Source organism: Rhododendron vialii, chromosome 6a (genome assembly GCF_030253575.1).
Source record: "Rhododendron vialii isolate Sample 1 chromosome 6a, ASM3025357v1".
NCBI classification, from domain to species: domain Eukaryota; kingdom Viridiplantae; phylum Streptophyta; class Magnoliopsida; order Ericales; family Ericaceae; genus Rhododendron; species Rhododendron vialii.
In genome coordinates, this window is record NC_080562.1 from 21,532,138 (window position 1) to 21,558,501 (window position 26,364).

The 26,364-nt window shown below is 38.3% G+C and overlaps 2 protein-coding genes and 1 pseudogene across 3 annotated transcripts; 2 read left to right on the forward strand and 1 right to left on the reverse strand.

The window, feature by feature from the left end:
* LOC131330157 (alpha-L-arabinofuranosidase 1-like) overlaps positions 1-26,364 on the forward strand; it is an 85,333-nt pseudogene that overhangs the window by 40,522 nt on the left and 18,447 nt on the right.
* On the reverse strand, positions 5,699-8,201 carry LOC131330159 (uncharacterized). 2 transcript variants are annotated; one of them, XM_058363654.1, is made up of 2 exons: positions 6,671-8,201; positions 5,699-6,572 (listed from the first exon to the last, which is right to left on the reverse strand). In XM_058363654.1, the coding sequence occupies exons 1-2, from the start codon at positions 6,886-6,888 to the stop codon at positions 5,963-5,965; spliced, it is 828 nt and encodes a 275-aa protein (XP_058219637.1). In that variant the 5' UTR covers positions 6,889-8,201; the 3' UTR covers positions 5,699-5,962. Both variants share the same exon structure in this region; 1 of them encodes a protein (XP_058219637.1).
* On the forward strand, positions 21,365-22,945 carry LOC131328480 (uncharacterized). The gene is made up of 4 exons (XM_058361422.1): positions 21,365-21,474; positions 21,575-21,635; positions 21,729-21,860; positions 21,972-22,945. The coding sequence occupies exons 1-4, from the start codon at positions 21,365-21,367 to the stop codon at positions 22,350-22,352; spliced, it is 684 nt and encodes a 227-aa protein (XP_058217405.1). The 3' UTR covers positions 22,353-22,945.

Below are 26,364 nucleotides of genomic sequence, written 5' to 3' on the forward strand. Positions count from 1 at the left end.
TCATATGGCTTTCAGGCCCATAAGGTGAGTCAGTCTCGCTAACCCCTTATCTTCTATGTTCAGGTAAGAGAGATGAGATGACTGAGACGGGAAGAAAGGGAGTTAGAAATGACGGCATTAGATGAAAAAGAATATGCTCCTTTTGGGGATGGAGTAAGGGATAACATTCGATTAGGGCAAGCAAGTATGAAGAGTGTGTGGGTCTTGTTGAAAGATTTACCCAAAGTGTGGCTGGTGTTGATTGTGAACAACTAGACGGGTGGGAAAGTTTTTGGCTTCAAAAAGCCTGGAATGGTGTGAGATTATGTGTGCTTTTCATGGATTGTGGTCTTTTAATTTAATTTTTTTTGGGTGGATATGTAGTCTTTGGTTGTTGCACTGCTCCTCCGATTCCTCCCACTGCTTCCTCCTCTTTATGAAAATCCCACTGTTGTGCATTATAAATTCCCTCTGTCCCATTTTAATGGTCTCATGCGACAAAGTGCAATTATTAGATAAAATAAAGTATTTCTGTTCATAACCAATCGAGATATTTAATTTGGTGCAAAGAGACTTGAAAAATCATGTATAGAAGTCCTTTATTCTTTTGTCTGAAAATTCCACTCCTCTTCACAGAGAACTATCATTTTGGGATGGAGGTAGTATGTGGATATTTAATTTGTATGTTTTGTACGTGGAGGAGTGACTGTGGATTTGTTAGCAGTAGTAGAAGCTTATCCAAAGCCAGATGACAAGATTAGAAGCACTAGCTTTCAGATAATTAAACTCTTTACACCTTGAAACTAAAAAAGAAAAATTGTTTCCTTAATTGTGTACTGTTGCTCTTTCGCCCGCAATTTAACATGATGAAGATTATTTTCTTCGAATCTTTGTATTGAATCACATTTCTTAAATCTTACTTCACTACGCCAAATTCGCAAGAACTGAATTCCCTTGAATTGGAATTGAATTGCCTTTTCCAGTCAATTGGACTGAGCTATTCGTGGGCAAGGTGAAATTTTGAAGGGATCAAAATCCTTTTTTTTCCTCTTTTTGTATAGAAATTTAAAGGCAGTTCTGATTGTATTATATTTTTGAACTAGCTTAGGAATTGTGGTGCTTGTTCTTTACAAACTTTGTGACAAAATGATATGCTTGTTTAAAGGTTTAGTTTTTTTTTTTTGTACCTACAAGTAGAATTGTGTTCATACTCACTCTGAAGAGGAGTACCGAGGAAGGATTTAATTCAAATGAATGGAGGACTTAATGCTGCTCGGAATATGCTGTAGTCCTTGTTGTTCTTCTCATTCAAATGATTTTTGGCATGTGCATCTCTAATGCATTGGTTAAGGACTGGTTTTGTTCCGAAATTAACTGACATATCATAGTTAACCAACAAAATTGAGTTTTGCGCACTTTAATGGGTGTGCTAAATGGTACTATCCTTTTAACTTAGACTAACTATTTTTCTAACTGTAGCAACACAGTTACAAGAGAAGGAGAGGAGAGAGTGAGGGAGACAAGAGGAAGAAGAGTGCCTATTGTGTCAGGTGAGAGCAAGACTGGAAGAGAAAGGGGAGAGAGAATAAAGAAAAAGGAAGAGAAAGCGTGAGGGGGAAGAGAGAAAGAAAATGCTGGGGACCATTTTGCACTAACTTACTCTAACTACACCACTATAACACATATTCACTTCCTAAATTTATGGCTTAATTGCAAAAACACCCCCTAAACTATTATTTTTTCGCAACTTCACCCCCTTAAGTTTAAACTCGAGCAACTTCACCCCCTAACTACCAAATTTGAGCAACTTCACTCCCTCCCCCATTCTCCATCCAATTCTGTTATGAATTTGGATGGAAAATTTCAAAATTGGATGGAAAAGTAAATTAATGTACAAAAATGCCCTTTACACCCTTTTTAAAAACTCTCCTCTACACACCAAATAAAACTCTCTCTCTCTCTCTCTCCATACACGATCTCTCTCTTTCCTCTCCTCTCCTCTGCACCATTGTAATCTCACCAGAAAAACCATAAATGTAAAACCCATTTATACTCCTTCTCCTCCTCCAGAATTACCCCCTTCCACATCACACCACCTCACACCACCAGCACCACTTCCACTCACCACCTGGGTAGATCGTGGGTTTTTTTTTCTTTTCCAAATTGTCCAGCAGGTACAGGTAGGGCATTTTTTTGGCTATAGGTAGTTGTCCAAAATCTACAACATTGCATAGTTTCTGGTCACTAGCTACGGGTAGAGATTTTTTTGGCTACGGGTACCTGTTCAAAATTTTCAATTTTCCAACGGCTACGGGTAGTTGTCCTTATCGAACAACATTGCATAGAATCTGGTCGCTCGCTATAGGTAGAGATTTTTTAGGCTACGGGTAGCGACTGAGTGGAATTTGGTTACAACTACTTGAACCAAATCCAACAAACGTGGTCCTGAATTTGAATCATTGCATGACTTAACAACAAAACCAAAAAAGTGTCATACTAAAAAATTATGATCGTGATTCGATTAAGAAACAAGAACTGTAACTTTAAGCAGACATAAACCCAAACGGTCGACACAAATAAAACTAAGTACGTGACATGTATGCCACTGTCGTCAGCAACCATACAAGTTACAGCCCAAATTCAGGAATAAATTCCCAAAAGTAAATCAGCAATAGAACTTGGGTCTCAATTGCTCTAGTTAAACCAAATCATTAACAAAGTAACCCAATCTTTTTCCTTTGTTAATCATCATTTCAAAGCCATCCTATTCAAGGAACTCAACAGTAAAAAGTTGACAGACCACTAAACGAGCAATTCTTGCACATTCTTGCACTGTAGACAACGATTTCTTGAGCATTGGCAATGTTTGCAACAAGCAAACCAGCAACGTGAAAAGAACAAAGAGTTGTAACAAGAAACAACATCGAAATCAAGAGGAAAAGGGCAGTGTTTGCCTTTAATTTCAACAAAAGATACCCACAAAAGATCAATACACAGTATCCATTCATTACAGTATGAATTGCAGTGTTTGCTCTATAATTTCTGCACTGCCATTTGCAGATACGAAATGAGTACTTTCAAATGAGTCAATATAAGGTTACAAGTACTGTTGCCAAATTAAGATAAAGGTTCCAAAAACACTACTAACAAGTCATTACGGTTCCAAAATACTACGAAATTTGGTTGTCAAGTGTTAGACTTCTAGGTACTGCCTGGGGTTGATGATTCTCCTTGGGATAACTGTCTGGGGCCAGTGCTTGGCATTGTTGCACTGCCAGTGGTACTATCACTCCCACAAGATGCTGCAGATGAACAATGTACACCATTCAAGTATTTAGACTCCAAACCCCTTACTAGTTTACCACCGACGCGTATGAACAATGTACACCTAAGCTCCACCATGGTTTTTGTGCAACAAAAAGCTTAGATTAATAACAGGAGAGGTATAATTGCATGTGAGGCTCATAATATGGCTTATAATATTGCCTACAAGAGGGAACATAGCCCTTATGAAGAGTGATTCCTAACGGTGCCAAGAAAGGCAATACTTTTTTCCCCCGTCCATTAGCATTTTGGTGCACGTTGGACTGTCTTATATTAACACATAAACTAAGAAACACTTCCACCACAAAATGACACAAAAAATTAATAAACAAAATTATCATGTTTTCCTTGATAGTGGCAAACAAAGTCATAATGTTAACATCTCTCATTCTCTACATAGCTCATTACATTGAACCCATCCCCTTGAATAGATCCTCATGTACGAACACACACACACGCACAAAAACCCATACAAAATTGTCTTCTTTTGTTTCCTTACATTGGAGACCCTAGCCTGGGGAGGACAAGATTCAAAATTGCCTTTAACACAAAATAAATACACCTTCCAACCTTAATATTGCATCACTCAACATCGAGCCAAAATTTAGACATAAGAAAAGTAGAAATCAAAACTAGAAATCAATGCAACCCAAGAGACCAAAAATGCTCTATGCAACTCCGATACACCAGTGCACCAAATCAAACTTCACAATCGGCTTTCCAAAAGATGCCGATGATACTACCTCATCCATAAACCACTACACATGCTAATAAGTTAAGCAAAGGTAAATGGAAAACCCAAAGAGAGAACCACCAAACATTGTTAGTATACCAGAGCAACGTTTTGCCAGGCAACCACCTAAAATGATTAACTGCTACCAAGGAAACAAGGGCAACATGAAGCTGCAGGACGCAATAGAAGGATTCCGAAGTAGATGGAAACCGAGAATCAACTGAACTATGTACAAGAAATCACCCTCAGAAACCAAAAACACTCAATATTCGGAAGAGAAACCAGAAGCATTAAATGAATTCCAGATCTCATGTTCAACTCAGAGATTTAGGGTTTATTAAATTCGAAAACAATAAACAATTTTTTAGCCCTTATGCATGTCAATAAACAGCAGGCTTCCTAATTATTTTGCCCTAAACCAACTTAACTAAACAGAGAACTTACGGATGGGAAGAAGCAGGTCGTCGTTGTCGTTCACTGGGGAATCAGGTCGGCGTCGGCCGTCAGTGTCGTGCAGGCCGTCGTTTGCGCCTGGAGGGAGGAGCGTTGGGTGGGTGGGTTTCTGAGAGAGGAGGGAGACAGAGGCGGAAGAGAGAGAGAGGCGGAAGACAGAGAGAAAACATGAAAAATACTGTAGAAGGAAGAGCGAGAATATATGTCAACGTATTTTTTTTAACAAAAAGGTACGTACATAATTTTGTTTCTCTCCGTCCATTTTTTTAACGGAAAATGGGGGAGGGGTGAAGTTGCCAAAAAAGTGATAGTTTAGGGGGTGTTTTTGCAATTAAGCCTAAATTTATACACTCTTGACAAACAAAAATGGGGACCCACTTTTTACTCTTTATGTCATATATATAACACAATTTTTAGCAGCAGCACTAGAGATGCCCTAAACAGGCTGCTTTCTGCAGTTTCGCATCTTTCCATGATTTCCATCTCATAACTCTGCATTAGCTAGGCCATTGAATATGTGGCAAACACCACTTCAACCCTTTACACGTGCTATGCCTTTTTTTCTAGAGAATGACATGTCCACTAAGGAAGAAGGCTATCATTCGGTGCCAAAAGCAGTCGGTATGATTAGAATGACTAAAACGCCTTTATTGCAAGACTCGAACGTGTACTCTTTTCTTAGTTGTGATATTATGTAGTAACTCCATTAAAGTGTTCATAAATTTCTACTGACTGTCATTGAAATTCTAGAGGATACAGGGAACAATATAACAAAATCAATACATCAGCACCTAATGTTATTTCTTTTTCTAGAGTTAACACTAGGAAAAATATATTATTGCCTTCATGCAGGAATTGTTATTGCAAGATTGCAGATGATGCTCAAGGTAGAGGAATACTGGAAGCCGATAGCATTGATACTTCCTTTCTTGTGGTAACATGAAAAATATATTTTTTAAGCATTGAAACTTTTTGAACTAATCCAATTGCGTTGTTTTACATTTTTATTGATTGAATGCTAAAGGACACCTATTCTATGGTTTAAATGTATAGCGTTTTGAAGAGAAATTGCAGAGAGATATAGTATTCTTTCAATCTTAAATCTTTTCTAAGTCCTCTCCTCAGAGCCAACTAAGAGCGAGGCTCCTCTTTGCAATTAATAGCCTATGGTGCAACATATCCTATGATACTGCTTTACTAAGTAGCACGGATACGGATACGAGATACGAGATACGGATATGATACGATACGGATACGCGGATACGTGATTTTTCCAAAACGTTGGATACGATACATTGGGGATATGTTGAATATAAAAATAAATAAAAATAATATTCCATTGGCGACTAAAGTTATCCATTACACAAGTTCACCATTCACATGCCAAGCAAAAAAGAGAGTTCATTTAACATCATCAAAAGTCAAAAGATTCTCATTGTCCATCCAAAATATTGCAATCATCATTGTATTTCGCTAAACCTCCATTGCTTCATCGCCAAATTCACCGTCATCACCATCGTCCGTAAAAACTACGGCCTCCAACTCCTGTTCGTCAAGGGAGAGTTGTGCAATTTCAAGCTCTTCAACATCCCCAAATGAATCAAAAGCATCTCCGGCAATGTCCCACATCTTCGTTTGTTCTTCAATGTATTGCCGAGTTCTTCTTGATAAGAGGCGGAGGTTGCTATGAATGAAAACCAAGTCTTCCGCACATTTTGGAGTTATCTTATTCCTTTTAGCCGAATGCACAAATGAGTAAGTACTCCAATTTCTCTCGCTACATGATGATGAAGAAGGTTGCGTAAGTAGCTTTAAAGCTACGCTTTGAAGCAAAGGTGCGCTTGCACCATAAGTAACCCACCAACTCTTAGGGTCCATTGCATAGCGATCATGGATGGAATCACTATCCCCAAACTCTCCCGCCTTGCTTGAAAAATTGGCAAATTCCATGTTAACCTTTGAGCGATCCGTTGAATTAGGAAAATACCTTTTCATGCATTTCATTCTTTCTCGTGCAACCTCAACATCTTTATGTGGAGGCACTCTACTAGGACCCTCATGAAGCCATTCATCACTATAGTACCTTCGTAATACAAAGAAAAGTTGAAGTTTAATTTATGAATAATAGAGTACATAATGTTCACACTATTTATGAAGTGAACTAATGAAGTTAGAAGTCACCTCGGATTTAGTGAATGAGCTAGGCAATGAAGTGGAGTGCTGTTCTTGTTCCACCGATCAACGAGAATTGCGTGAACAACTTCATAAAAGGTAGATGAGTCCTCATGCCGCTTTCCTTCATGCCTATACATTGCAACCTTTACCTTCTCTATCATTGTATCCCACATGTCATGGACCAAATGAAGACAAGGCTTATCCGTGTCACAAATCCTTAACATATCATATATGGGAGAGGTAAAGGAAAGTATATAATCAATGGAGTCCCACCAAATGTCATCTAGCACCTTCTCTTTCACAAACTTTGCTTTTCCCGTATCATCCTCTCTATAAGAATTCCACCTCGTGCTTATTGAAGATTGGCTTTAAGAAGCTTGAATCTTTTAAGCATAACCATTACAGAAGCAAAACGAGTACTTGCAACCAAGAGCAACTTCAAAGGAACGAAGTCATTGAAGATAGCCAACCTCATGGAATGGTTCATGATGTAATTCTTGATGAATAAAACATCATCCGCAATTATCGTGATCCAAGAACACTCGTCACAAGTTACTTGATTATTTTCCACATTCTTTGCTGCACAAATATTTTGCCAGGCAAGGTTGAGAGTGTGGACCACACATGGTGTCCAAGAGATGTTAGGATATAATCCTTCAATTAGAAGTCCCGCACCGGCACAATTCTTAGCATTATCTGTGATTACTTGAACCACATTTTCAGGGCCAACCTCCTCTATCACTTCTTTCAACAACTCAAAAAAGAAATACTTGTCTTTTGTGTCACCGGAACAATCCACGGCTTTGAGGAACATAGGCCCGCCCTCCGTCACCGCCATAAAATTGATCAAAGGCCTTTTTTGCGAGTCACTCCATCCATCACTCACAATGCTTACACCTTTCTCTCTCCATGTTCCCTTAATCGGTAGGAGCAATCTCTCAACATTTGTCTTTTCTTGTTGAAGTAAAGTTGTCCTCAACAAATTATATCCCGGTGGGATATATCCAGACAAAGGATTGTTTGCGGCAAATTGATAGGAGGTCACATAATAAGGGTTTCTTGCCAAATTAAATGGCAAAACCCCGGAATAAAACATCCTAGCAATTTCTGCATGCAATTGATCACGTTTACCCCTGTCAAATGCCTTCTCAACGGGTGATATAGTTTCACTTCTACTCCCACTTGTTCTTTGTTTCCTTGTCTCATAACCTTCCAGAACAAAACCAGCCGATCTAGTAGAAGGGGGTAGAGGTACTTTCTTTGGCACATTTTCTTTTATTCTCGCTTTAGCTTCCTCATCTAATTTCTTCATAGTCGCAAGAACTTCCTTTGTAACATTTTGACAAGGTCCAATTCCAATTCGACAACTTCAACAAATGGCCCCTAACTCTAGTGTAAGAACTCTTTTTGACAACACTGCAAAAATTGCACTGCCACAAAGTATTTCCCCATTGATCACCCAATTTCTCTAATTTTGTAACATAACTCTAAAGAGGATTATTTGTATCCACTGCATTCGTTTGTGAGGATGAGGAAACAGAGCACTACCAGTACCAATAGAAGCAAAAGTAGGTCAATAGCTACTAGCTAATTTATGCAGCGTTGTATACGTATGTGTGTGTGTGTATATATCTACATGTGTGTATATATATATATATATCTACATGTATATGTATATATGTATGTATATGCTACAAAAGAGAGAGAGAGAGAGAGAGAGAGAGAGAGAGAGAGAGATGAGATACAGACGAGAGAGATGGAGAGAAAAGAGAGATGAGAAGAGAGAGGAGAGCTTACAGGATCGAGAGATGAGAGACGACAACTAGAGATGGATCGCTTTCTTTCCCTTTCGTTTCTGCTTTTTTCTTTTCTTCTCGTCTGCTTTTTCTCGTCAAGGAAATTAGATTATATAGCCCTAATTACAGTTCAAACCCATATATTTTAAGTAATAACAAATTGACCGCCGAACGTATCCGTAACTTATCCCAGCGTATCCGTAACGTATCTGAGCGTATCCAAAACGTATCGGAACACCAAAAAATAAATTTGAAAACCGAATACTTTAAAAACAATGTATCGGATACGTATCCGGAGCGTATCCGTATTCGATACGTGTACGGTACGTGATACGGAGGCCAAAATAGAGTATCTGTGCTTCCTAGATGCTTTAGTAGTGTAGGATTTTTAAAATGATCACATTGTACCGAATCTCATCTTACTCTATTGCTCGCCCCTGATAGCATGCTTTTCAACCATAATTTGTAATCTTATTTAGAGCTTCTGGATATGCTAGTTTTTCAGATGATATGCAGACATGCTACTTTTTTCTTTTTCTTTTTTTTCTGGGCCGTCATCGATAGCACTGCATGATCTTACTCATCATTTGTCTTCTTTTGGAATTTCCTTACCCACATTTTCTTCGTTCTAGCTTGGTCTCCAAGGAGGGCAATTCACCATTTAGCTATGTAATCGTTGACAACCAGATGTAAGGGTCATTTTTCCCTCCAAAGTTAAGAGCATCAATTTGATAGAAACAATTTTATTCTTCAATGTTTTATTTCATTTTTATTTTTAGGTGCTTCGGAATAACTGTTCTTCATTATTTTACAAGTCTTGGTCTAGAGGAAAAAAGTAAAAAAATTGTGATTGTGTTATTCTTGCTCAACGTGTTTCTTCTTATTAGCCATTCTCTATACTTTCGGGCTTATTTGATGTATGCGACTTATGCATTCTATTTTCGTTTTAATTTTCATGGAAAAATTGTATGTGACTTATGCATTCTTTTTCTGTTTGATTTTTTGTTGAAAAATTGAAATAATGTTTTTTGGAAAATTTTATAAAGTATCTGATGGTTTCATCTCTTCTATCCAGTAGAAGATCACTCTTTTATATCCTTTGATGTCTTGTTTTGATTGAGACTTTTGAAGATTCAGTATTACCACCACACTGCCATCCTCCACACGAGCTCCCTAATAGTAAAATAGGTGTGCCTGTGACATCCCACAAAAAACTTTATGCCAAAACAACTATACATCGCTTTTGTAAACTTTTGTAGCCCGACAATCAGTTCTGTTTTTCCTCTGCCACTAAACCAGCAAGATTTGGGAAACTGGATGAAGTTGTGATTTACTTTGTCAGCAATTTCCTTGATGTTTTTACTCTATAGCCTTCAGTGAATGTATTATTCGTTTGGTTCACAATCTCCAGCCATCCAACAAGGCTGGTTTTTATGTTGGATAGTAACAACTTCTGAACATGCCTTCTTTTGGTGTGCCTAAATTGGCTGAACAAATCTTCAAACTAATAGCTACTTAATCCAACAACTTTTGGAACTCCAAATGCTAAACAATAGACATCTTTACCAATGTCTTTGCAAATTTCAACAGAATCTAGATGATTTGGATGTACATATATAGCATCTGCCAATATGCTCCCAACTTTTATGTAATATAACCTCGAACCTGCAAATGTTGGTTTTTATGCATAGAGCTTGTACCAATATGCTTTCAACTTCAATGAGATGTAAACTTAAATTCTACTTTCCTTTGTTTGGAACATTATGTTGGTGCTTTTCTGTTGAAAATTTGGGCTCGGAATATCATATCTCCAAGCTCGGATCCTACTGCTAAATCCTATTATTTTTGCTGCTACTGCTAATGACCTGATCAACAACAGGGCAAAAGAATCACATCCCCTTATCCTACTCTATTGCCCCTGGTTTTCAAAATGATGAATGCTGGTGTATTGTGCAGTCGTTACTTGATTTGAATTGGACTGTGATGCTAAATATTCATATTTCCAGTCCTAAGGTTGCATTTTGATGATGTCTCTACTTGGATTGGATTTGAAGGTGATACTAGATATGCAAATGTCTAGTCCAGACCAAGTTTTTATTAACAATTGGTTTTTTTGTCTACCCAATTCTCATTGGAAGTTTCTTTCATTTTCTACTTCTGTCTATTTATGTTGGCTTTGCGGCAGGTCATTTAGTCTCCATTTATGCTCTTTTCTTTCCCCTCGATGTACCCATTATCAAGTTATCAGTAACATTTTTGCCACAATATCCAAAACAATACTCGACACAAAACAACCAGCAATCATCCTTTCCTAAACTACTTCATATGAATTACATGCATATATACCTGAACAAAATCATACGCTTCCAAACAACCGAGCATGTTCTTCGTGCGTAGGCTATCACGTAGTGGGAAGTATACATGGAAGATCGACAAATTTTCACAGATTAACAAGAGAGCACTTCGTAGTAATGCATTTGAGGTTGGCGGCTACAAATGGTATGTAGAACCTGCATTTGGTTTTTGTTCTTTTTGATAGCAACATTTTTACTGTTATGGTGGTTTCTAATTATTTGGGACTAATTCTTGAAATGCAGTGTTATGTACTTTGGCTGCACCGTTCATTTTCCTTCTTGTAGATTCATGTCCATGCACACTTGACATGAGCATGTATGAGCCTTTTGGGTTGGCTTGAACTTGCTATGGTTTGAAGTTCTTAACCTATGGATTGGTCTAATTTATAAATGACATGATTATATGATTTCCTTATTGTACTAGTTGAGGAAGGGGAATTTTTCTGATTTTGATTTAAACCTTAGATTTAGTACAAGGATGAAGTTCACCGGAAAATAATTTAGCAATTAGTTTTGTGTAACTCGTACAAGTTTAGCCATGTGCTGCGAGTGTGACAACTGCCTTACATTTGGGATATCTACTTGTACTGTTATGTCTTTTAGGTGCTTTGAAATGATTGGCTGAAATCAAACTTTGTCATATTGGTTTGTGCATGCTTCATTCCTTGGATATGTTGTTGGAGGAGTGCAGTTCCCAAACCAAGGGAAGGCTTCCATGCGGTACCAAACGAAGTGGAGATTTATGAACAAGGTGAAGGCCAGAAAAGATGACCTATTTAGGCTGCCTGAAGCTAGACACTTTCCTTGCAAGAAAGCAAAAGGTGCTGGTAAATTGACCTTGTTTGCATAAATATATGTACATGTAGCCCCGTTATGTATGTATGGTGTTACTAGGCTCCTTTAAGTAGGGGAATGGCAGAAACAAAGTAAAAGGGGAAAAATATATTTTCAATTAAAGAATTTTATGGCAATATGAGAGTTCTCTTTCGAATCTTTGCTAAATCAGGCCTTTGATGTGGAGGTTTTGTAATGCCCAAAATGGTCGGCCGACCTCGGCTTAGCAAAGCGGGCCATAGCCCAACTCTGGGGAGTAGGCTAGATTGATACTGGGCGCTTGGCGGGAAAAAAGAGTAAAAAGTACAAGAATTGATGTTAGAATTTTCCATTCATAAGGTGTCATTATGAGTCTCATCCATGAAGAAATAGGAATTCCTATTTATTCCTAACTTTCAGTTTCTTGCAAAAACAAAAGAAAATTGGGAGAAAAAGTACAATTTTATTATATGTATGAAGGCTGTATGGGCTCTTTATTGGAAGCAGAATGTTGATGAAAAGATTGGCAAGTTTGCATATATCTCCAATCAACAGGTGTTAGCCAATGTTATGCTCTCAGGTATGTAATATGTTTCATGTAGGCTCAATAAATTTAACATATTTATGTGTCTCTATATCCATGGTCCTTGACCATATAAGAATTTGAATTGGACAATTTTGGTCCAAAATTTTCAATTACACCCCTTTAATTTATACATCACGTCTGTTTCGTGGGGGCACTTCCAACTTTGACTTGCTACAGTAAACTACTGTAGTCATTATTTGTGGATTACTTTACTAGGTTTTCTGACTTTCCATATATTTCATCCATGTCCTCTCTTTTGTTCTTCATTTTGTTGTGTTTCTCATATTTTCGGGGGGTACCGTTGGGCTTCTGACCACCTTGATGACATTAATTGGAACAGGACAATGGTGATGCAACGTGATGCATAGAACATGAAGTGCATGCATCTACAACTATTGAATGTTGGACTTTGGGACTCTGTGGAAAGAGACAATCTGGATGAGGTGTGTAAGACTTTATTGAACAATTGGAGAGAAGGAACGATGGAGACCTACTCCAATAATGTTCCTCTATTCATCTCTTACACGTCTCTCTCTCTTCGTGGACGAGATCGACTCCATAGAACGTGTTGGGATAAACAATCATCAAATTCTTTCACCCCAACGGTTACGTTGATTTGTTGGAATTGGCAAGGGAGCCCGAGTTCTTCGATTGGTTGAGGTGGGTTTGGATGAGGATTCACAAGTACTTGAAGCAGTGAAGCTGGCATCCCAGGAGCACAACACCAGTCGACTCGTGCGATCCCAACTCCTAACTCAGCTCGCTCGGGATTGAGTACGCATGGCCGTTTGCGGGGACTGGGGTGGTGGCTTCAATTGGGTCTGGGGAAAAGCGCTGGCTTGCTCTCAGGGCTCACATGGACGCCTTCCCCATTCAGGTCTCTCTCTGTCTCTCTAGGCAATTTTAACAATGTAACTTTAAAACACACTTCCAGTCATAATTACTTTGGTCGCAGTTGTGTTCCTATAACTGTTTTTAGTACAATTTTGAACCTTTGTATATTTCTGCACAACTGCCCTGTACTTGTTGATTTTGTTTTTCTTTTTTCTTTTTTTATCAAAAGCCCTGTACTTGGGTTAAAACAAGTTTCAATCCGGTCAACCCGATAATTTTTTGTAAATTGAGATCAAAAAATTTGATACCAATTCAACAAATGGGAGAATAGTTCTAAAATTTTATAGTAATCGTTTGGGCAAAAAAAATTTGACGATTGTTTATCCCAACAGGTTTTATGGGCTCTATTTCAGCTGTTTTTGGTTTCGATTTTTGTGATTTCTTCAATTCCTCTTCTAGCCCTATGTAATGTCTGGGTTTCGTTATCACCTTGACAGATCTTTCCACCGTTCAAAACAGATTTTTGAAATTTTCTTGTGAATGAAGAGATGAAATCGAGAAGTTTTGGACGAATCTTTGACGGAGAGCGTTGAATGTGGCAGTGGAGAGATTTACTCAATAGTGAGATTACTGATAAAGGTAAGTAATTTTGGCATGTCTAAAATTTTGATGCGAAATACATATAGAAGACATACTAGAAATTACTAATATGCAAGAAATATGTTTCTCTTTCTGAAAAAAATTGCTTCTTTAGTTACTCTTTCATTTTGTTTTTCCTTGTGGTAAAGTGTGTAAGTGGGTAGGCTTTTGGTTAATTTATGAAAATGTTTGTGAACCAAATTAGAACCGTATCAATACTACTGTAGATTTCAAGTCTTTAGAAGGAACGCAAATTAGAACCACATCAGTTCTTCTAAATCAAGCTTTGTACTTCATATATTCATGAGTTAATTTGAATTTCGCTTCCTCGAGATTGAAAAATTGATGGTTGTTGGATGAAGTATGTGAAATCTGAGGTGCAGTTTATGGTTACCAAGCCTTATAGCCTTCGTGGTAAAACAGATCGAATCTTCAAGTTGTCTTCTTCTTCCGGGTGTATCCTCAACCGCTTACAAAATCCCAAACCATTTTGATTATGGGGTACGATTTCATAGAATTCTAACTTTCCAATCATTTTTTAAGCTCAATCTGTTTAATTGTTTTACTGACAAGGTTGTTGGGAGATTTGGAGGAGAGATGAGTGAGGTATTTGAAGGATACGAGCGTCAGTACTGCGAGCTTTCTGCGAATTTTTCCATTAAATTCAGCCATCTGGTCTTCTTCCTGATGGAGGTAAAAAAAGAGCAGTATATCTTTTTTGGGTTCTGGAGAATTGTGCTTCTATGTACTGATAGATTTCGTAGTGTATTAGTAAAGGAAGAAAAGTCTATCATCAGTATGATTTATTGCAGGGTTAATTCCGTGATTGAGATGAGAACAAATTTTTGTTTTTCTTTTCCCTCCATGGATATGAAATCCAACCAAGTCTTGTGTCCCAATAAATTAAGATCTGCTATAAACGTTGTGAATGAACTTTACTTTTGGGTCATGCATGAAGTTGGCGTTCAACTTGTGCTGCATTAACTCTTAATTTTGATTAATGGGATGTACTTTAAATTTTAGCATGAACTTTAAAGTTGGGCTCTTCTCAAGGAAGTTGGTATGCTATTATATATTTTAGGCGGGGCTAAAACTGGGTTCATGGGTCCATGAACCACTCTTCTAGAAACTTCTAAGAGCATTGTAGACCAATCTTTGTGTGTTTGATTTGGATTATCTCATTAAATTTTGATACAATCAAAATATGAAAGGGAATCTAAGATTCAAAGAAAGAAGCAAAATCCAATTCATGGGGATAAACCCCAAAGGGTAGTGAGTGAAACTATGTCTCAATCAATATATTCAATATTTTAATAATAAAAAAGCTACCAAAATGAGAGACAACTTACCCATTTATAGACTCAAAATCCTACACACACTAAAGTCACTAAAATGAGAAAAATAACCCTAAATCCTACTGTATCAACTTCTGCTACTATTGAACCTCACATAATCAATATGTCGGATTCCTTACCTCAGATGCTCTAATGGTTTCCAATTGATTACGATCAAGTCTCGTTTTGCTCCCAGTTTCAGACAATAGCATGTGTATGACTCAATATTTGATCTACCCTTTGGTCAGTAAAATATTGCATACCCGTATATGATTTCTAAGAGTCAATTTTTACTTTTTCCGTATTGAAGGGCATTACATGAGTGCCTTTAGCACAGATGTGGGCTAGCACTCACAACAATACTCTCGAAGAGAAATGACTGCTGTTGTTTCTGCTTTATCTGCTTGTCAAGATGAAATGGGTACAAGATATCTTTCTACTTTTCCATCTGAGCTATTTGACCGTTTTGAAGCTGTAAAACCTGTTGGGCACCATATTACACCATTCACAAGGTAAGATTGCATCACCATTCTTGTTTTTAAGTCAGCTTTTATTGCATTTAACCGGCCCTTTTTTTCCCTGTTTACTTTTTTCAGATAATGGCAGGCCTTTTAGATCAATACGTTTTGACTGTTAATGCTCAAACTTTGAAGATGGTAACATGGATGACTGCTTCTACAACCATGTGCACAATGTGATAGCAAAGCACAGTATTGAAAGGCACTGACGATCGTCGAATGAGGAAACTGGTGGCAAGAATGATGTTCTTAATAGGTTGTATGCAGTTACGGTGTGTAGAACACATTTATGAATTTCCTTAGTTTTTTTACCTTGGTTCTTTTCCTGGTTAAATATAGTGAGATTTTCTGTTGGCTACTTTAACCTTACGAGGATCTCCACTAAGCATCCATGGTTGAATGCTTAAAGCGCCCAACTCATAATTGGAGAATTCGTAGGTTCAATTCCTATTGGATGCATGCTAATGGGACCCTCCACAAATATGAGCCCCAAAAACTGGGGTTCGCATGACTTTTGGAAATTCCATTGTGTACAAAACGACCTTATGGCTTCCTTTTTAGCATTTAGGCAATCTGCAGAAGGAGTTATTTCGAATCTGCAATTCTACAACAAATTTGACACCTGCTTTTGCTCTGATTATGCTTGGTATGATAATGCCCTTCATAGCCGTATTTTGTGCATTGAACAAACTATTATCCTTTTTCAAGGTTATGTACCTGAGTTTGGCAAATGCATCTCTATAGAGAATAGTGCATCCACAATTGTTGGAGTTGGTTTGGAAGATCTTTTTTTGTGGATTTTTTTTTAATGGTGGTGGTATTCATTTTTTGCTTATCATTATAATGGTTTTCTTATTTGTAAAAAATAGGTGATACTTCTAAAGAATCAAAACTTTGACAGCCAGTTATTGTAACTATGTGTAGGGAGATTCGAAGCATTTATTTTTAGCTCATCTTTTTGATAAACCCTGCCCTCTAGGATTGCCTGCAATAAAGGTAATTGCCTTTTTCTGTTGATCGTGTTCCTGGTTTGTGTTGAATCTACCCCTTTTTTTTTTTCCCTCTCAAACATGTTGTATCAAAAGAAGAAACGTTTTCATGAGATGAGACCTTAGGCCATACTAGGAAATATGAACTGTCCTACTGTATGTGGAAGATACAACATTGACTTCCATTATTGGCTTCACCCAAATATATTCATTTGGACATACCCGTTTTGTTGTTCTTGGTGGATTGGGTATGAAGTAACTGTTGCTGGAACCTATTTGTTAAACTAGAAGTGTTACCCTGAACCACCAGAGTTGCCTCTACGTGGTTATGGGATATAATTGGTGAGGGGCCCGTAGGGCTCCAATGATGCCAATAAGATCTATATGGCATAACATTAGTCGATTAGTTATGGATTCCTGTCATAACTTAAAACTCGTACAAATATTGGCAATATATGTTGAGTTGGATTTTAAGATGGGTAATGTAAATTTCACATTTGGGGGAGGAAAAAAGACCTTTGTTAAATGTGTGGTAAATCGATAGTTCACAATGAGTATCTGAGCAAACTTACATCAGAAGTAGGTAAGTATCCAATGTTTATATAGTCCTCCTGTATGTTCCAGTGCGACTCTCAAGTAAATGTGCGTTTTTTTCCTCGGTTATAGTAAAATCCATGTTAGCTCCTATTCCATACATATTATTGCATAACTTCAGTTATTACCTTGTAGGCTAACGATGTTTCTGATTTTCATGCCAATACTCACATACCAATTGTTATTGGATCTCAAATGCGTTATGAAGTTACTGGTGATTCACTTTATAAGGTAAACAACTATAATTGTTTGCGCTGTTTTTCTGTACTTGTGTGAAGAACAAAGGTTGTCTTCTGAGACTAAGTTTCTTACAGGTGAATAGATTTTACACTTTTCTTTCTTTTTGTTCATTGTTTTCCGCTTATGGTAAAATCGATTTTTACTTTTTTGAAAACTTTTCCTTTTTCTTTTCTTCTTTCCTTTTTGCATGTCTTGGCTCTGGGTAAATTATCTTCCTGCTATTTGGGAGATCTCGGAATCTATGTAATATGAGCATTAAGGGAAGAAAATAAATCTAAAGTCTCTCTTCTTCAAATTAGTGTAAGAGCAAAGACTATCAAGCTCAAATTTGTTCACACATTCTACCACATAATTTGTTCACACATTCTAACAATACGTTTCACTGATCAAAAAACTACAATAATAATTAGTGTAAGGTTAATCAAAGTACTCACGTGACCCCTAAGGCAACCTCATGTGCAAAGGCTTTTAAAAGGGCCAAGACATCTGTTCGATGGTGATTCATGGTGGCTTGAGTGGAAAAAGAGTCGTGATGGATTTCATTTCCATTACCTTACATTTTTTCCCTCACTGTTGTGAAATGAAAGGTATTTGAAGTACCTTGGGATATTTTAAACATTTTATTCGATGTACATCTTATAAATACTAACATAGTTTCCCTAACATGGCCTATTTCAGAAACCTCTTCGCTCAAATATTTAAAATAGGGTTATTTACCTAGACACCCCTCCACATTTACCCATTTTTCACGGTCACATCCTCTATGAATTTTCGCTATGGCCAGACCCCCTCATTAAAGTTTCCATTTCCCCTAGACCCCTTCTGTCTAGAACCGTTAATTTTTTCACAAAAATTCTTTCAAAAGTGATGCAATCTTCCAATATTGCCCCTAATGAGTCCATCGGAGCTAAACCCTAAATTTACGAATATGCCATTCTTCATCCTCCTTTTCCATCTTCTTCCTCCCACACACAGACAACAAGCACGTGCGCACACACACTATATACATTTATATATCTACAAATATACACATATTGCACGTTTACACTGACACACACATGTATATTAGAAGTTTACTTTCCTGAGTTCTTAGTCCGAAATGAGATGCCTATTGATTAACCTAAAATCGAATTAGAAAAGTGGTGGTTACTCTGCCACCGGCCTAAGCGATTGTTACGAACTGGACAAATGATTATGGCGGTCAGTTGCGTTTTCGGTGGTCGGCAGTTGGTGCGGGCGGTGGGTGCTAGTGCGTGGTGGGTTGGGGTGGAGCAGAAATGGGTTTGGTTTAAGGTGGAGCAGACATAGGGAGGAGAGAGAGAGAAAGAGATGGCTTCTGTGGTGGTGCCGGCATTGGTGCTGCTCGTGGCTGTGAATGGAATTTGGGGCAAAATTTTGGGTGTTTGCTGTGGTGTATATGTATGTGTATATATACATATAATACATACAGGGGCCTTTAGTTGTGGACGCCCTTAGAATGCAGAAATGCAGATGTTGCGTGTGAGCAGCCGTTGGATCCAATGGCTGTGATAAAATCGTGCATCTCGCGGGTTTAAAAGGGGAAATTGCCAATCAGTGGAAGGAGGGGAAAATATTGCCCATCTCATGGACCAGTTTTTGGAAATTCCTAAGTGATGGAAGGAGAAATATAATTCCCCATACATGGAAAGCAAAACATATATGGACAAAATCACCCCTCGATTCCAAAACGTCATCGTTCGTCTCCCAATTTTGGGTTTCCCTCCTTCCCAGTCGCCATCCCCAAACCTGGCAAACCATTTCAAATCAATACAGTGCTCCAGAAGAAGAAGGATGCCGTGTCCTCCTTCCTAGGGTTTGCTCGCCCTCCATCTCGTCTGTGCTCTCCTCCATCTGAAGATCTGCTCGTGTAGTCCGGAATACACCCTGCTGACACACCTGCCTCCACTCCTTGGTCCGACGCCTGCTCCCACCAGGTTCCCCCATCTCTCTCTCTCTCCATTTAGAGGTTGGGTTTGGTATACGCAGTAATGGTATGTATCATGAGGATGGTGAAGCATTAATATCATTATCGACATGATTGTGACTTGGTTCCACTGAAGGTGCCCGACTCAGTTTTGAGCATGGGGTATTAAGCCCGACTCAGTTCTATTTTTTGAGATTGAAGTTTTGAGTCTGAAATAGATACGTATTTGTTGATGGCAATCAACCAATGAACATTTGAGTGTGTGTGTACAAATCTGTTAAGGCACAATGGTGCCGTTCTATTATGATTTTTTTTAACAGCTCCGTTCTATAATGTTAGTAATCACAGATTCACACATCATTTGCAAATGCTTACGTTATTCTAGGTATCTTATATATTAGTTCAATTAAATGCAGGTTGAACGAGTATAACACTACCTTGAAGTCCTTGAAGACTCGACGGGATTTAGTTTATTCAAAATTGAGTGAAGTGGTCGTGGCAAAGGTCAGATTTTGTTCCTTGTGAACTTGTAGCCTTCTATCTTGGTATTTTTGTCTAAATATAACAACTGTGAGGTCTCCTACATAAATAGACATTTGATTATGAATCTTACTAAATAATATGAGTACAACACCTTGGGTAGGCTTGCCTTTGAGGCTTTTGTACAGACAATGAGTCATTAAACTGACAGATTTGTAAAACTTTTATCGTTCTGTTTCATATGCCATACATGTACATATCGCTTTTCTGGGTATGTTTGGAATATAGAGCACGTAAAGGATTTAAAACTGAGGTCATTAGCAAAAAAAATTGCTTAAAGTATTATCGTTCTGTTTCATATGCCATACTTGTATGTATTGGTTTTATAGGTATGATTTGGAATATAGAGCATGTACAGGATGTAAAACTGAGGTCATTAGCGAAAAAAATGATGAGTGCTGATGATAAACCACATTTCCAATAAAATTATGTGTGTTACTTGTAATGGTAAGTGACCAATGAAAGGTTGTAATATATTAGAATATCATTGAAATAAACAACCAGGAAGTGACCAATGAAAGGTTGTAATACCTGCGCCATAAAGCGCATGAATGTACTTGGGGCATTTGTAAGACCAAATGGCATGACTAGCCATTCATAGAGGCCATCCTTGGTCTTCAAAGCTATCTTCCATTCTTCTCCTGTCCTTATGTGTAGTTGATGGTAGCCACTTTTCAAATCAATCTTTGTCAATATAGAAGACCCACCTAGCATGTCCAACATATCATCAAGGCTTGGGATAGGGAACTGGTACTTGATTGTAATCTTGTTTAGAGCATGGCTATCTACGCACATGCGCCAGCAGCCATCTTTCTTTGACGTCAGCAAAGCTGGAATAGCACAATGGCTTAAACTCTCACGAATAAACCCATTGGACAGAAGCTCATCTACCTGTCTTTTAAGGTTTTTTAAGCTATGCATGTTTACTTGGATTCATGCGATAGGCCGGAAGATTAGGCAATTGCGATCCTGGAATGACATCAATTGCATGATGGACATTGCGCATGGGAGGTAATTCATTTGGAGCTCTTTAAGTGCAACATCAGAAAAATGGGACAGTAACGATGCCACTTCTGATGGTAATTCAGAGGCTGTTATAGCAACTGATTCTGATACTTCTTTTACCACCACGGCATATATAACTCCCAGTTCCATACTCTCTATTTGAAAACACTTGTTGGTGAAAATGTGGAGAGATTTAGGCTTATTTTCAGCAACACCCTTTGGCTTCTTGTATTTTTCCATTTCAGCTGTATTCATTGCCCTCAAAACGATCTCCTTGTTTTTTAATGAGAAAGCATATGTGTTCTCTTTCCCACAATGATGCACATCTCTATCATAAAGCCATGGTCTCCCAAGAAGGATATGTGTCACATTCATGGGATCCCTTGTGGTTGTTTAGTAATGTCCAATTATTTATTTAGATATTCAAAGACTACATTTTGAAAGCTCTATTGATCTAGCTGCTCAAAATAGTTTGAATGATTAAAGTTTTGTTATTTTTGCGCTGTATGAAGGATGACAACTGGAAAGAAGCGACTGCGAGTTGAAAAAGGGTCTAAGGCAGGAGTAAAAGGGTCAAAAGCAGGAGAGGGAAGTACCCACAACAATCCTTATCTGTTTTTCCTGTACGTATTTATATGACGAATATAGTTACTTTGTTAATGTGTTTACTTCCATTTTTTATTGATGGTGTCGTAATCCCTTTTTTAAAATTTCCAACTACAGTGACGATTATCTGAAAAAAGCCAAAGCTGCCAATAAGAGTCCAAGGTTTATAATTGCAAAGGTTAGAGTTAATGGGGTTGTAGTTCGTATGGTTATTCGGTAAACTGTAGTGCATGGTCTTATTAACACAAATTTTTGTGTCCACACTATCCAGTATACCAAAGTAGCTGCGGAAATATGGAATAACATGTCTGATGCGGAAAAAGTGCCATTCGTGGACATGGCGAAAGAAAGAAAAGCCCGCATTAAAAAGCATATTCCGAAGGAAAAAAAGAAAAATGCGGCGGTATGGTTTCAGTTATTATTGTTGTTTTTGATATAGTTAATCTTTATGTTAACGTATCATGTGTGTAACAATGATGGGTTGTATTAAATCGTAAACCCTTTATATGTGTAGCCGGTATTTCGCAGTCGGTGCTCGCCGTTGAAATTGTTCAAAGTAAATGAGGCATTGACCAAAGCCCAACAAGATGCTGTTCAAGGAGTGGGTTTTGGTTCAATGCTTCAATTGAAGTGTCGAATGTTGAACTGTGATTTTATAAGTCGGTTAGTTAAGCATTTCAACCCTGTCACCAAGAGCTTGGAGTTTGGGAGGTTGAGGGTTTATACAATCACGCCTGATGATGTTCGAAGGGCGCTAGGGCTATCTTGTGGAACGATACCAGTTCCGACGGACTGTCAAGACCCCCACTTTGAACACATTAGGAAGATGTTTGGGACAAAAAAAACCGTTGAAGAGAGGAGTGACATTTGCGATGATGCAAAAAGTATTCAATGAAAAGAAAGCTGATGTGAAGTTCCAGACGTCGTACGTGCTGTTTGTGCTTTCTTGTTTCTTGTGTCCAACCACGAAGGATGTGGCCGCCACAAAATTTTACCCGGCAGTGCACAATTTATTGCAAACTCCAACATATGCATGGGTAGAATTTGTGCTTGATTGGTTGGCGAATGAAATTGCAAAGTACAAGAAGAGAAATGGCAAGGTTGTTGGTGATAAGAAGGATTGCGTTGGCGTTGCTGGTTGTGTGTTACTTCTAATGGTAAGTACATCAACATGTTTTTATTGCATTTCAATTGTTTGCTATCAAATTCGTCTGTACTCTATTGTGAGTCATAATATTTTTTTTGTTGCAACTTATATATTTTGACAAACAGCCAATGGGTATGAAGGTTGGGAGTGAAGGTGAACCCCTTATTCAGTCATGGACGACAAAGTTAATAAAAGAACGTATTGCAAAGGAGGAGACGTTGGAGTTGGTAGATCCAATTTCTGATCGATTCCCTGAGGCTTCTTATTGGCATCCGGTGAGGAAACTTAATTTCGTTGCCGATATACAATTGGACCATTTATGTCATTTAAATTCATAACATTACTCGTTAACCTTATGTGCAGTTCTCAATTGTTGCCTATCATGATTTGAAGAAATATTTCGTCAAGCAAATGCAACTTATCGATGTCATGGACGGCGCCTTGATGGGTGATGTTCCTGAAACATGCAAAAGAAGTCCGTCAAAGAGGAAGGCCTCCACCAAGAGAAAGAATAGAAATGAAGATGATGTCGAGATGGGTGATGTACATATGGCCATGGAGGATTTTCCTTCAACCTCCACTGTCAATCCGAAGAAGGTTAGGCATGGGGTTGACGTGGAGGACATGGATGGCAGCCGCATGAGTGGCCTTTTGTTTGCCCAAGAAATGCCGTTGTACTCTCCGGATCATGTCATGGCGGATGTTGTACAACATGCGCAACATGTGGAGATACAAGAAAATATTGTGGTGGAAAAAGAAGAAGGTCACAAACAAGGTAAACAGGAGGAGGAGGAGGAAGAAGAAGAAGAAGAAGAAGATGACGAAGAAGAAGAAGAAGAAGAAGATGAGGATGATGAAGGAGAAGGAGAAGGAGAAGGAGATGAAGAGATTGAAAAAGAAGAACAAGTCCCATTGACTCCGCCATTGAACAAAGGGCCGTGTACACGTGTTCAGAAAAGTAAGTCCGTTACCCGACCATCGACGAAACGGGGTACGAGGACTTTCAAACCAAGTAAAGCGACAAGAACGCCGTACGTGGTTCCACCGGAGGTCAAACTATCAAAGCTTACAAAACAAGAAACTCAAGTGTGGGCGTATGTGATGCAACCACCAAAGAAAACAGGAGAAGAGTATGACTACTAACTCCTACATTCTAAAAGTACTCTCCTATGATTTTCAATTTGGTTGTAACTATGCGATAATTAAAGAAGTTGGTACTTGCAGGGACTATGTTGTTAAAATAGACGGCGGGAAGATCCATTTATCGCATGATATGTTACACGAAGTGTTCAAACCAAGGGGTCATATGTCCACTATGGTAATTTATAGTACATTGCACAAATTTATCTACAATTTCATGAATTATGAATTGCAAGTGTTCCTTACATATTCAGTCTTCATTACTTCACTTATATTGAAGCTTATATTGTTGTCCCATTTTGTCTTTCTTTGAATGGCTTTTCAGGTGATGACGACGATGACCAAATGGTTGATGAAACAAGAAAAGGCAAAGGCCCCAATCAAAGACGGGGTCCCTCGTTCGACACGACACATGTTCTCAAGTTCTTTTGTGGTAATTTAAAATATGTGTAATTTGAAATTCCTTACTCGTTCGGCTACTTTGTTATAGTGGTGGTAATTCATATTTTTCTTCCATTTCATCCCGTTGTAGAACAATTTGTTGAATTTCGATAAAGTACAAGATCAAAAGGTCATTGAAGATCCAATTGATGCAAACATTTTGGGATACGATGTCGCAATGTGCAATATGGCAAGTTTTACAGTCTACTTTTTGTGAAACTATCATTGTCATGTAATTGTCCACCATGCTTGGATCCCGATAATACTTATTTGCAATTCCTTGTGGCTTTATGCAGCTGTTTCTACCGGTGTTGTTGACTGATATTGAACATTGGTATTGTGTTGTTGTCAACTTGGTGGATAAGCGGATTGAAGTTCTTGACTCAATGGTGTTAAAAACTACCGATAAGAAGGTAGCTACTGTTACAGTGGTAAGCACAGGACAGACATGTTTGTTGATTATTCATTTTCTTTTCGCATGGTCATTTAAGTGTCAACGTATTGAGTTGTAATGTACCTGTTTTGTTGGAGTGAGTCAGGTTGGGATGTTGTTCAACGTATTGAGTCGGACTCGGACAAGGCAACTACATACCCCATGGATTGACTGGGATGTGCATGAATCAGAAGTCCCACAGTAATCGAACACGTGAGTGGTTACTTATACTATAGCGACTCTAATGTTGACATAATGCATGCATGATTATGAATTGCATTTCCTTGGATGCAGCCACGATTGTGGATTTTATACTTTAAAGTTCATGGAGCACAGGACGGGGGGTCGGATGAATACACAAGAACTTAAGGTAAGAAACGTTTGCCTGAATACTTGCTTGAAGTTGCCTATGCATAGAACGTTAGGAGCACTAGAAACTTAGACATGTGGTTGCGTTATAGGATCTTGTGGGAGCTGATGCTATTGATGTGCGCAAGAGGCTGCTAGTACGGTTGCTGTTAAGCCCGCACAACCAGTTGCGAGATGTGGTTCTTACAAAATTGGTGAAGTGAACTGAATTTGGTGACGCTTAATTTTGCATAGTAGATGATTTTATGTAAGTATGGGATAAGGGTAACTAAGAAGTTTGGGGGTTCTAATGTTTGTAACAACTTTGTAATGGTACTTTTAATTATCGTACTTTCAATTATGGTGCTTGTTGGCATGTAATGGTACTTTTAATTATCCAATGTATGGCAAATATGGTTAAGTAACTACTCTTTTTGGGCAAACATAGGCAATGGGTGACTAAGTGCCCCTTAGAGGGCAATGATGAAATCATTATAATGTTAAAATGAAGATAGTGCCTTAGCGGGGTAACTTTGTCTGTTGCAGTCAAGAGTACCTTTTGTGCTTTTTGTAGTACATTTTTGACCCTAATATGGTGCTTGTTAGCAATGATGATGATGGTAAATCAGTTATCTGAGCCAAAATAACTGATTTACCCTCGTGTGTGTGTGTCTGTGAGCAAACTGTTTGTGCAAGTGTATAAAGTGCAGGTGTGTTTGTTGCAGTAGGTTTTAGGTTGTATGAGTGAGTGTGTTGAGCTATGAAGGGGTGTGTTGGGTGTAGGTTTGATGTGTGTGTGTGGGTATGTGTGATCCAACAGGTGTGTGCTTTTGTTGCAGTGAGTTTTGAGGGGTGTGTGTGGCTGTTTTTCTGTCAAAATTGCTGCTGCTTTTCTGCTGTTTCTGTGGTGTTTTGAGGACTGGTTTTCTGCTTTTGCTGCTGTTCAAATTGTTGCTGTGATCCAACAGGTGTGTTCACGAACAGGTGTATTTCTGGATTGGCCCATCCAAGAGGTTTTTTTGGTGGAACTGACTGCTGTGTGTGCTGTATGTTTTTGGTAAAAAATTTCAAGGTTTGCATGCACTTTTGGTTCCTAACTGTATCCAAGATTGTGCTTGCAGCACCAATCGGCCCTTTTTCCCATTTTTTTCTAGCTATGATGATAAATTTATTCGACGCACATTGAGGACTTAGGCGGGGCAACATTAGAAGCTCAAATTGGCATCGCATGATATGCAACCTACTAGTCCTTCAAAAAGTGTATTAATCATACAAATTATCTGAGCCAAATGTCCATTGGCTCAGATAATTGGATCTCTGATAACATTGTAAATGTCCCTTGTAAATAAAGTCCGTTATGTATATTGTGTATCTGCCCTTAAGTAATGAGACATTGGA